The sequence below is a fragment of the Convolutriloba macropyga genome, chromosome 6, assembly GCF_964194025.1.
Source record: "Convolutriloba macropyga chromosome 6, txConMacr16.3, whole genome shotgun sequence".
NCBI lineage: Eukaryota > Metazoa > Xenacoelomorpha > Acoela > Convolutidae > Convolutriloba > Convolutriloba macropyga.
Genome location: NC_134473.1, coordinates 72274699 through 72287736, shown reverse-complemented (window position 1 = coordinate 72287736; position 13038 = coordinate 72274699). Strand labels below are relative to the sequence as shown.

Here is a 13038-nt window from a genome sequence, read left to right as displayed (position 1 = left end):
GAGAGCATATTTTACTAGTTTCAGGGCCTGCAGTTTCTTTTAATTTTGCGTCGAATGTTAGCTAATTATGTACAGTTATTGCGTTTGTCTCTATTGACATTACTAATCTCATTAATTGCTCTTGAAAAGAAGCAATTATTGTAAACGTGTTTTTTCTGCGCAAAATTTTTGCTTCATAGTTTTTTTTGACTTTACGCCCTTGAGTATCTGCCTTTTGCGTGATCTTAAGTTCTCTCTCATTCTCAAAATCAAGCAGCTGAAGTCAATTGGCGGCAATTTAGTACTAAAAATCAAATGATAGTGCGCCGAAACTGGTGACATTTCCACTTTAAATATTAATAGTGGTTTATATTAACCTCTAGTGAGGTTATTTGAAGCCCCCAGTGAATAATGTACGAGGGATAATAACGGGAAAATTCTTTGTTTTGTTTTGATTAGTCCCTGAGAACAAACTAATGCGATAGATTTTGCATTGGTAATTGCTTGATTAGTGTTCGAACACAATCAACACCCGATTGAGACATGAGATTTTCCATTTTTACTGCACATTAAATGCCTCACTTGTAATATCAGCGTCCTGTTTTAGACTAGAATCTCGATCTGTTCGAGCGCATATTTTACTAGTTTCAGGGCCTGCAGTTTTTAATTTTGCGTTGAATGTTAGACAATTATGTACAGTTATTGCGTTTGTCTCTATTGACATTACTAGTCTTATTAATTGCTCTTGAAAAGAAGCAATTATTGCAAACGTGTTTTTTCTGCGCAAAATTTTTGCTTGATAGTTTTTTTTGACTTTATGCCCTTGAGTATCTGCTTTTTGCGTGATCTTAAGTTCTCTCTCATTCTCAAAATCAAGCAGCTGAAGTCAATTGGCGGCAATTTAGTACTAAAAATCAAATGATAGTGCGCCGAATCTGGTGACATTTCCACTTAAAATATTGATAGTGGTTTATATTAACCTCTAGTGAGGTTATTTGAAGTCCCCAGTGAATAATGTACGAGGTATAATAAAGGGAAAATTCCTTATTTTGTTTTGATTAGTCACTGAGAACAAACTAATGCGATAGATTTTGCATTGGTAATTGCTTGACTAGTGTTCGAACACAATCAACACCCGATTGAGAGATGAGATTTTCCATTTTTCCTGCACATTAAATGCCTCACTTGTAATATGAACGTCCTGTTTCAGACTAGAATCTCGATCTGTTCACGCGCACATTTTACTAGTTTCAGGGCCGGCAGTTTCTTTAATTTTGCGTTGAATGTTAACCAATTATGTACAGTTTTTGCGTGTCTCTATTGGCATTACTGATCTTTTTTATTGCTCTTGAAGAGAAGCAATTATTGTAAACTTGTGTTTTTTCTGTGCAAAATTTTTGCTTGGTCTTTTTTGACTTTTAAGCCCTTGAGTATCTGACTTTTTCGTGATCTTAAGTTCTCTCTCATTCTCAAAATCAAGCAGCTGAAGTCAATTGGCGGAAATTTAGTACTGAAAATCAAATAATTGTGCGCCGAAACTGGTGACATTTCCACTTTAAATAATAATAGTGGTTTATATTAACCTCTAGTGAGGTTATTTGAAGCCCCCAGTGAATAATGTACGAGGGATAATAACGGGAAAGTTCCTTGTTTTGTTTTGATTAGTCCCTGAGAACAAACTAATGCGATAGATTTTGCATTGGTCATGGCTTTATTAGTGTTCGAACCAAATTAACACCCAATTGAGAGATGAGATTTTCCATTTTTCCAGCACATTAAATGCCTCACTTGTAATATCGGCGTCCTGTTTCAGACTAGAATCTCAATCTGTTCGAGCGCATATTTTACTAGTTTCAGGGCCTGCAGTTTCTTTTAATTTTGCGTTGAATGTTAGCCAATTATGTACAGCTATTGCGTTTGTCTCTATTGACATTACTAATCTTATTAATTTCTCTTGAAAAGAAGCAATTATTGTAAACGTGTTTTTTCTGTGCAAAATTTTTGCTTGATAGTTTTTTGACTTCACGCCCTTGAGTATCTGCCTATTGCGTGATCTTAAGTTCTCTCTCATTCTCAAAATCAAGCAGCTGAAGTCAATTGGAGGCAATTTAGTAATAAAAATCAAATGATAGTGCGCCGAAACTGGTGACATTTCCACTTTAAATATTAATAGTGGTTTATATTAACCTCTAGTGAGGTTATTTGAAGCCCCAGTGAATAATGTACGATGGATACTAACGGGAAAATTCCTTGTTTTGTTTTGATTAGTCCCTGAGAACAAACTAATGCGATAGATTTTGCATTGGTAATTGCTTGATTAGTGTTCGAACACAATCAACTCCCGATTGAGAGATAAGATTTTCCATTTTTCCTGCACATTAAATGCCTCACTTGTAATGTCAACATCCTGTTTCAGACTAGAATCTCGATCTTTTCAAGCGCACATTTTACTAGTTTCAGGGCCGGCAGTTTCTTTAATTTTGCGTTGAATGTTAACCAATTATGTACAGCTTTTGCGTGTCTCTATTGGCTTTACTAATCTTATTAATTGCTCTTGAAGAGAAGCAATTACTGTAAACTTGTTTTTTCTGTGCAAAATTTTTGCTTGGTCGTTTTTTGACTTTTACGCCCTTGAGTATCCGCCTTTTGCGTGATCTTAAGTTCTCTCACATTCTCAAAATCAAGCAGCTGAAGTCAATTGGCGGAAATTTAGTACTGAAAATCAAATGATTGTGCGCCGAAACTGGTGACATTTCCACTTTAAATAATAATAGTGGTTTATATTAACCTCTAGTGAGGTTATTTGAAGCCCCCAGTGAATAATGTACGAGGGATAATAACGGGAAAATTCCTTGTTTTATTTTGATTAGTCCCTGAGAACAAACTAATGCGGTAGATTTTGCATTGGTAATTGCTTGATTAGTGTTCGAACACAATCAACACCCGACTGAGAGATGAGATTTTCCACTTTTCCTGCACATTAAATGCCTCACTTGTAATGTCAACATCCTGTTTCAGACTAGAATCTCGATCTTTTCAAGCGCACATTTTACTAGTTTCAGGGCCGGCAGTTTCTTTAATTTTGCGTTGAATGTTAACCAATTATGTACAGCTTTTGCGTGTCTCTATTGGCTTTACTAATCTTATTAATTGCTCTTGAAGAGAAGCAATTACTGTAAACTTGTTTTTTCTGTGCAAAATTTTTGCTTGGTCGTTTTTTGACTTTTACGCCCTTGAGTATCCGCCTTTTGCGTGATCTTAAGTTCTCTCACATTCTCAAAATCAAGCAGCTGAAGTCAATTGGCGGAAATTTAGTACTGAAAATCAAATGATTGTGCGCCGAAACTGGTGACATTTCCACTTTAAATAATAATAGTGGTTTATATTAACCTCTAGTGAGGTTATTTGAAGCCCCCAGTGAATAATGTACGAGGGATAATAACGGGAAAATTCCTTGTTTTATTTTGATTAGTCCCTGAGAACAAACTAATGCGGTAGATTTTGCATTGGTAATTGCTTGATTAGTGTTCGAACACAATCAACACCCGACTGAGAGATGAGATTTTCCACTTTTCCTGCACATTAAATGCCTCACTTGTAATATCAACGTCCTGTTTCAGACTAGAATCTCAATCTGTTCGAGAGCATATTTTACTAGTTTCAGGGCCTGCAGTTTCTTTTAATTTTGCGTTGAATGTTAGCCAATTATGTACAGTTATTGCGTTTGTCTCTATTGCCATTACTAATCTTATTAATTGCTCTTGAAAAGAAGCAATTATTGTAAACGTGTTTTTTCTCCGCAAAATTTTTGCTTGATAGTTTTTTGACCTCACGCCCTTGAGTGTCTGCCTTTTGCGTGATCTTAAGTTCACTCTCATTCTCAAAATCAAGCAGCTGAAGTCAATTGGCGGCAATTTAAAACTAAAAATCAATTGATAGTGCACCGAAACTGGTGACATTTCCACTTTAAATATTAGTAGTGGTTTATATTAACCTCTAGTGAGGTTATTTGAAGCCCCCAGTGAATAATTTACGAGGGATAATAACGGGAAAATTCCTTGTTTTGTTTTGATTAGTCCCTGAGAACAAACTAATGCGATAGATTTTGCATTGGTAATTGCTTGATTGGTGTTCGAACACAACACCCGATTGAGAGATGAGATTTTCTATTTTTCCTGCACATTAAATGCCTCACTTGTAATATCAACGTCCTGTTTCAGACTAGAATCTCGATATGTTCAAGCGCACATTTTACTATTTTCAGGGCCTGCAGTTTCCTTAATTTTGCGTTGAATGTTAGCCAATTATGTACAGTTTTTGCGTGTCTCTATTGGCATTACTAATCTTATTAATTGCTCTTGAAGAGAAGCAATTATTGTAAACGTGTGTTTTTTCTGTGCAAAATTTTTGCTTGGTCGTTTTTTGACTTTTACGCCCTTGAGTATCTGCCAGTAGTAATTTAGTACTAAAAATTTAGTACTAAAAAATTTAGTACAATTTAGTACAATTTAGTACTAAAAATCAAATATGAGTGCGCCGAAACTGGTGACATTTCCACTTTAAATATTAATAGTGGTTTTGTATTAACCTCTAGTGATGTTATTTGAATCCCCCAGTGAATAATGTACGAGGGATAATAACGGGAAAATTCCTTGTTTTGTTTTGATTAGTCCCTGAGAACAAACTAATGCGATAGATTTTGCATTGGTAATTGCTGGATTAGTGTTCGAACACAATCAGCACCCGATTGAGAGATGAGATTTTCCATTTTTCCTGCACATTAAATGCCTCACTTGTAATATCAACGTCCTGTTTCAGACTAGAATCTCCATCTGTTCGAGCGCATATCTTACTAGTTTCAGGGCCTGCAGTTTCTTTTAATTTTGCGTTGAATGTTAACCAATTATGTACAGTTTTGCGTTTGTCTCTATTGACATTACTAATCTTATTAATTGCTCTTGAAGAGAAGCATTTATTGTAAACGTGTGTTTTTTCTGTGCAAAATTTTTGCTTGGTTGTTTTTTGACTTTTACGCCCTTGAGTATCTGCCTTTTGCGTGATCTTAAGTTCTCTCTCATTCTCAAAATCAAGTAGCTGAAGTCAATTGGCGGCAATTTAGTACTAAAAATCAAATGATAGTGCACCGAAACTGGTGACATTTCCACTCTAAATATTAAAAGTGGTTTATATTAACCTCTAGTGAGGTTATTTGAAGCCCCCAGTGAATAATGTACGAGGGATAATAACGGGAAAATTCCTTGTTTTGTTTTGAATAGTCCCTGAGAACAAACTAATTCGATAGATTTTGCATTGGTAGTTGCTTGATTAGTGTTCGAACACAATCAACACTCGATTGAGACATGAGATTTTCCGTTTTTCCTGCACTTTAAATGCCTCACTTGTAATATCAACGTCCTGTTTCAGACTAGAATCTCGATCTGTTCAAGCGCACGTTTTCCTAGTTTCAGGGCCTGCAGTTTCTTTTAATTTTGCGTTGAATGTTAACCAATTATGTACAGTTTTGCGTTTGTCTCTATTGACATTACTAATCTTATTAATTGCTCTTGAAGAGAAGCATTTATTGTAAACGTGTGTTTTTTCTGTGCAAAATTTTTGCTTGGTTGTTTTTTGACTTTTACGCCCTTGAGTATCTGCCTTTTGCGTGATCTTAAGTTCTCTCTCATTCTCAAAATCAAGCAGCTGAAGTCAATTGGCGGCAATTTAGTACTAAAAATCAAATATGAGTGCGCCGAAACTGTTGACATTTCCACTTTAAATATTAATAGTGGTTTTGTATTAACCTCTAGTGATGTTATTTGAATCCCCCAGTGAATAATGTACGAGGGATAATAACGGGAAAGTTCTTTGTTTTGTTTTGATTAGTCCCTGAGAACAAACTAATGCGATAGATTTTGCATTGGTAATTGCTTGATTAGTGTTCGAACACAATCAACACCCGATTGAGAAATGAGATCTTCCATTTTTCCTGCACATTAAATGCCTCACTTGTAATATCGACGTCCTGTTTCAGACTAGAATCTCGATCTGTTCAAGCGTACGTTTTACTAGTTTCGGGGCCCGCAGTGTCTTTTAATTTTGCGTTGAATGTTAACCAATTATATACAGTTTTGGGTTTTTCTCTATTGACATTACTAATCTTATTAATTGCTATTGAAGACAAGCAATTATTGTAAACTTGTGTGTGTTCTGTGCAAAATTTTTCCTTGGTCGTTTTTTGACTTTTACGCCCTTGAGTATCTGCCTTTTGCGTGATCTTAAGTTCTCTCATTCTCAAAATCAAGCAGCTGAAGTCAATTGGCGCCAATTTAGTACTAAAAATCAAATAATAGTGCGCCGAAACTGGTGACATTTCCACTTTAAATATTAATAGTGGTTTATATTAACACAATCAACAACCGATTGACACATGAGATTTTCCTTTTTTCCTGCACATTAAATGCCTCACTTGTAATATCAACGTCCTGTTTCGGACTAGAATCTCGATCTTTTCAAGCGCACATTTTACTAGTTTCAGGGCCGGCAGTTTCTTTAATTTTGCGTTGAATGTTAACCAATTATGTACAGTTTTTGCGTGTCTCTATTGGCATTACTAATCTTATTAATTGCTCTTGAAGAGAAGCAATTACTGTAAACTTGTTTTTTCTGTGCAAAATTTTTGCTTGGTCGTTTTTTGACTTTTACGCCCTTGAGTATCTGCCTTTTGCGTGATCTTAAGTTCTCTCTCATTCTCAAAATCAAGCAGCTGAAGTCAATTGGCGCCAATTTAGTACTAAAAATCAAATAATAGTGCGCCGAAACTGGTGACATTTCCACTTTAAATATTAATAGTGGTTTATATTAACACAATCAACAACCGATTGACACATGAGATTTTCCTTTTTTTCCTGCACATTAAATGCCTCACTTGTAATATCAACGTCCTATTTCAGACTAGAATATCGATCTGTTCAAGCGCACATTTTACTAATTTCAGGGCCTGCAGTTTTTTTTTTTAATTTTGCGTTGAATGTTAGCCAATTATGTACTGTAATTGCCTTTGTCTCTATTGACATTACTAATCTTATTAATTGCTCTTGAAGAGAAGCAAGTATTGTATACGTGTGTTTTTTGTGTGCAAAGTTTTTGCTTGATCGTTTTTTGACTTTTACTACCTTGAGTATCTGCCTTCTGCGTGATCTTAAGTTCTCTCATTCTCAAAATCAAGCGGCTGAAGTCAATTGGCGGCAATTTAGTACTAAAAATCAAATGAAAGTGCGCCAAAACTGGTGACATTTCCACTTTAAATATTAATAGTGGTGTATATTAGCGTGAGGTTATTTGAAGCCCCCAGTGAATAATGTACGAGGGATAATGGGAAAATTCCTTGTTTTGTTTCGATTAGTCCCTGAGAACAAACTAATGCGACAGATTTTGCATTGGTAATTGCTTGATTAGTGTTCGAACACAATCAACACCCGATTGAGACATGAGATTTTCCATTTATCCTGCACATTAAATGCCTCACTTGTAATATCAACGTCCTGTTTCAGACTAGAATCTCGATCTGTTCAAGCGCACATTTTACTAGTTTCAGGGCCTGCAGTTTCTTTTAATTTTGCGTTGAATGTTAACCAATTATGTACAGTTTTGCGTTTGTATCTATTGACGTTACTAATCTTATTAATTGCTCTTGAAGAGAAGCAATTATTGTAAACGTTTGCTTTTTCTGTGCAGAATTTTTGCTTGGTCGTTTTTTGACTTTTACGCGCTTGAGTATCTGCCTTTTGCGTGATCTTAAGTTCTCTCTCTTTCTCAAAATCAAGCAGCTGAAGTCATTTGGCGGCAATTTAGTATTAAAAATCAAATGATAGTGCGCCGAAACTGGTGACATTTTAACTTTAAATAGTAATAGTTGTATATATTAAGTTAATGGAGAGCAGCCTAAAAAATTGTTACATAAACTTAAATTACTCCTGTCAATCTTCTCAGTTTGCGTGGGGAAGATTGGTAACGTCGAGAACGTCAACTGACAGTTTACATGGAGTCAATTAACCGCAACTGAAGGATTAGTATATGAGTTTATATGAGTTAAAAAAGAAAGACATTTTTATAGATACAAATTTTTTAAAATGTCTGAATTTTTGTACACTGATAAATTTTTAACATTCTCTTTCAATAAACCGAAATATTATTCATTTCCATACAAAATTCAAAATTTTCCTGTCACACTTGAAACACAATTGACAGCAATCGAGCACAGTTGGAACGTTCAGTGGTGTGCCTGAAATCGCACGAGCCATCTTTGTGTAATCTATTTAGAGGTTCGGAGATTGATCGGATGTTGCTGTCTTTCGGGAAGACAAATGCCGATCGTATTGAGCACAAATTTGTTGCGTTATTTTAAATGATTTTGTATCATTTCCGTTTGTGCCCTCAGTACGCCATGCACCCCTCCCCCCAGTTACAGCACGTGCCATGACATAGTAAATCAATATGTATAAATATGGCACGTGCATCCTGGGGGGGGGGGGGGGGGGGGGGGTGAGGGGGGATTGGGCACAAACTGAAAAGATCCGATTTTGTATAGCATGATCTTGATAGCTTTTTTGGGAATTTAGAACTTGGAGTAAGAATTTATGACATAGGGTCAGAAAACTTCGGATGTACTTTTTTTGAAGATGTTTCCTTTTAGTTCTGTTGACGGCGCTATAAATTCGTTCGCCAGGAAGATTCAATTGCCTGTGTTTTAATTTCAACTTTTGTTTTCTGTGAGCAATATTTTTTTGTTCTCACACTGTTCAGGCCGCTTACTCATGTTTTCTGCTGTTAAATTGTGTCATTTGTAAATTCAATATTCTCTTTCCCATTTATGTAGATTTTTGGAATCATAATTCAGCGAGTTTTTTTCGGATTTGACTCAAGACAACTTACAAGTCATAAACATTACTACATTAAAGTTAAACATTCTCTAAATTGTGGCAGCCTACCACTAACAAAAGTCGACTTTTGAATGTGCTGAAGGTGGCTTCATTTTGAATCCAAATCAACCCATAATTAACCCAGTTGCTATTTTTTGTGATGATAATTTTATAGCTCGTTTATAGCCGTCAAACAGCTTAGCGTCACTCTAATCTGAACATCATGTGTTTGGCAGCTAATTATCTGAAACCAGGTGTTCATGATTGCACTCATGACTGTCTCTTGATGAACTAAAGTTGAGGTCTGTTTGCTTTGCAATATTCGTACCTAGCTTTCCAGTACCTAGCTAATTATTATGATTAAGTGTAGTAATTCATGGGTTTGAGGATCGAAAGCATTTTATACTCAATGTAGTTTCATTTTTGTATAATTTTATCGGTTTTGTTTTGATGCTTAGCGAGCATTTTTCTTAAATGACTTATATATATGCAAAAAAGATCTGCTACCACTGGGGTTCGAACCCAGGAGGACTATCGTCCATTGGAACTTAAGTCCAACGCCTTAACCACTCGGCCATAGTAGCTTGGAATTGTTAGCAGTGCGTATAATTGTATAATGTTGAATAACTACGCTTACCTTAATAGCTAGCACCTTTACTAATGAACAAATCAGCAACACAATATTCTAAATAATTGTAAACATCACAATTTCAAAAGTCGCATAAAGGCAACTCGATTTTTCACATCAGAGCTTCTCCCTCCCCCACACAGTGAGAAATATAAAGGGGGAACAAGACACAGAAAGGCGCCAAAATCAAACAAAATAATCTAAGCACGGCGCATGAATTTTATTACGCAGTTTATGTCGTCCAGCTTGTAAAAAATAAGAATCTTTTCCCTTTGTGACAGAATAAATTTACCGGAAAAGATCCAAAAATAAATATCGTTCAACTTCAAAAAGTTTTTTAATGACATTGATCGCTAAAATCCATAATTATTAATTAGTAAAATTTTCAGGACGATCACGAATTCGGTCAGATAACAGTAAGAAAACACAGCAAACAAATTTTGGCCATCTACGATAGATTCGGCCGACTGATGAAAGGTCACCCTATTGAGCCCAGAAGTGTGCTAGAGTTCATTGTTTTCGAGAGACACATGCGCCCACACGACTGGGGCTCCGAATGGAGGGTGCACGCCAAGATCGAGGCACCACAATCAGCCCCTGGCCACGACACCTTAAAAGACGGGGACTATTCTTTGTCGTCTCATAATTTAAAGGCCGACTTCAAAACTCACATTGTGTCTGACTCTTTTGGTTAGTTACGTGCCTTTATATTAATTGTAAAGGCAGCGGTCCGAGGCCTTCATAAGCGATACGGTAGCGGTTTTCGTCATCAGTTTTTTCGGATTTCGAAATCTAGGGCGTTTTTTTGGTCATTGCATAGGGTAGTGGATGAGCTACAAAAGCATTTGTAAAAGTTCAATTTTGTTTATTTATTGTTTATTTATTTATTTATTTATTTATTTATTTATTTATTTTGTTGATTCTGTAGTTTTGCTAAAGCTGCACTTAGTTTATGGACCTTAAAATGTTGTGTGTGAATTCATTTCAGTACCTCAATTTTCCACTGTACCCCCATCTCCCCCCGTGGACCCCAGACGTTGGAACAAGAAGTGGGAGGACCCCGGCTACTACCAGTTGACAGATGAGGAAGAAGAGGAAATTAAGAAGCAGAAACTGCGCAGGCGCAGGCTGTTCGACATGCACCCCACAGTACGAATATAACAAGTGTCTGTCTGTCACAAAAATGAAGTCTACCAACTTCATTTAATGAAAAACTAAATATCAATTGATAGTGCTGACTTTTTCCTTTTCTTGTACCCAGTTATTTTGCCACTGAATAGATTTGAAATGCTGGTGAAGTTTTGAAAGTAGTTGAGAATATGCTGGGGGGGGGGGGGGGGGGTGGATTTGGTGATATAGATTTGGTGTCTATATGTTTAATAGCCGCGATGGGGACATCGTCGGTTTTTACAATTCAAAGAATTTGAACTGTATTGGGGCGCTGTCTTTCAATAGCCGTGAAGCGATAGCTGAGGCTATGATTGGCCTTCTCTTGCTTTTTTTTCATTTAGTCTTCAAGATTTTTGTTACGACCATATAACGTCACAGTCAACATATCTGCTTTCTGTTCATTCGTTCATGCAATTTCAACTGAATTGCGTACGTGACGTCATGCGTACGTGACGTCATTTTTCACTCTTATTGGAGCGAGTTTTGTTCATTTGCCTGATTAAGTTTTGGTCACGCGTGAACTACCTCGCTCTCAAAAACGACCTCCTGACTCTGAAACTGACGTTTCTTTACTTCGAAGAGATAAGGTCAAGTGAGTGCGTGTCACTCTAAGAGAAGGTTGTTGGAGAGCAGCTGATAGAAGCAGCAATAACTTACCGATTCGTAATCAAAATATAACATCTCAGAATTTAACAAAAAGAAATTTCTCTTTGGTCTGTTTCGGTTACTATTTTTGAAAATGCAACTCTACAAAGCTATTGCGGCTATTTTCTGGCAAAAAGCAAGTGGTTTTGCGGCGTGAAATTTCGTTCTAATTTTAAAGTAGAGTGAGGAAACGATGTTTGAACAAAAATTCGCTTTCTCGTTAGTGGTTTTTTGTTCACATGCGGCAATTTCCCCTTGATTTTTACACATTTTTACCATTTTCTCGATTTTTTTGGATCGGTTTTTTCTAAATGGTTTTTTCCCAATCCATTCATAGTTCATTCTCGGCCTAGTTTTTTGTTTGAACCAAATTTCCATTTCTCGCTAGTGGTTTTTTTGTTTACATGTGGCAATTTAACTTTGATCTTCACTGTTCGGTTTTTTTTGGGATCGGATTTCGTTCTAAATTGTTTTCCTAATCCATGCACAATTCAATCTTGGCCTATTTTTTTGTTTGAACCAAATTTGTTTTCCTCGCTAGTGGTTTTTTGTTCACATGCGGCATTTTGAAATTGATTTCCAGATTTTTTAAAATTTTCGAAATGATTTTTTGAAAATTGTTTTCCCAATTCACCCATAGTCCGTTCTAGGTCTAATTTTTGTTTAGTCAAGAAAAATTTTTTGAATTTTACGTCAAGACTTGTCCTGCTATGGTTTTTAATTCGTCGTCTCCGATGATCCTTGCTACCATTGACTTTTTGAAATTCAGTGACTTACTGCTTTGCTTTTGAAATTTGTGTGCGTGACGTCATTTATGCTGCTTTTAGTCCAAATCTAACCGGAAAAGTTTAGTGGTCCATTAAATGACTGGTGGTCGAGCTGTCTATTTTTTCTTTAGTGTGTCGACTGGTGGTCGAGCTGTCTATTTTTTCTTTAGTTGTTTCAATTCTATGGAAGGCCACAAGCGTCTATGGCGGCTATTATCCGGAAATCTGCCGTCTGTTTTCACTATTGAGTAGATTTCATTGAGTTGGCGATTTTTAAGAAGTGAGTTATTTCTTGCTTAGTGTAGATAATTCTAACTTTTCGGAAAAAATTTTGAATTGATCTGCAGTTTGAAATGTAAAATTTCGAGGGTGTCCCGAAATTTATGTTCTCATGGGTGTATTGGGAGTCTAACTTAGATTAACTCTGCGCAATTAAACGAACATTACTTGCTAAATAGCTTTTATTGAGAATTGCAGCCTATTTTGTTATTATCTTGTCACTACTTTATACGTTGCGTTATACATGAAATTTTTTTTCATTTCGAAAACTTGTGAAATTCTGCAGATGACACGAAACATTGAAAAAAAAGTATTAAAACCCTCGCAGAATGATGTAGCTAAATTTCACTTGAAAGGCGTGCTCATGGACGTAAAATAACATTAACATTCCTTAAAATTAATTAATTTTTTGAGCTAAACAAACTACGCGCTTTTATATAACCGTTCCACGCTTTCTATTCATTTTCCGCGTAAATGTTTTTGTCGTTTTTGTTCGGTCTTCTCAACAAGGGTTGCTCTCGAATGAGATTTGAAGCAATTATTGTAAACGTTTTATTTTTTTAATGCAAAATGTTTGCTTGATCGTTTTTGCGCTTTTGTTCTAAAATTTTTGCTTTCTGGAGTGATCTAACCTGCGCTTAGATCATTGAGT

At 36.0% G+C, this 13038-nt stretch overlaps 1 protein-coding gene and 1 non-coding gene across 2 annotated transcripts in view; one reads left to right on the top strand and one right to left on the bottom strand.

The window, feature by feature from the left end:
* LOC142341190 (large ribosomal subunit protein mL45-like) overlaps positions 1 to 10818 on the top strand; it is a 44109-nt gene extending 33291 nt beyond the window's left edge. The window contains exons 3-4 of the mRNA XM_075392103.1: positions 9915 to 10215; positions 10514 to 10818. Coding sequence (XP_075248218.1) covers positions 9915 to 10215; positions 10514 to 10686 — 474 coding nt within the window. The 3' untranslated portion in view covers positions 10687 to 10818. The remainder of the gene's footprint in view (positions 1 to 9914; positions 10216 to 10513) is intronic.
* On the bottom strand, positions 9399 to 9481 carry Trnal-uaa (transfer RNA leucine (anticodon UAA)). The gene has a single exon. It is a non-coding gene; the product is annotated as a tRNA-Leu (tRNA).
* Positions 10819 to 13038: the final 2220 nt, after the last annotated feature.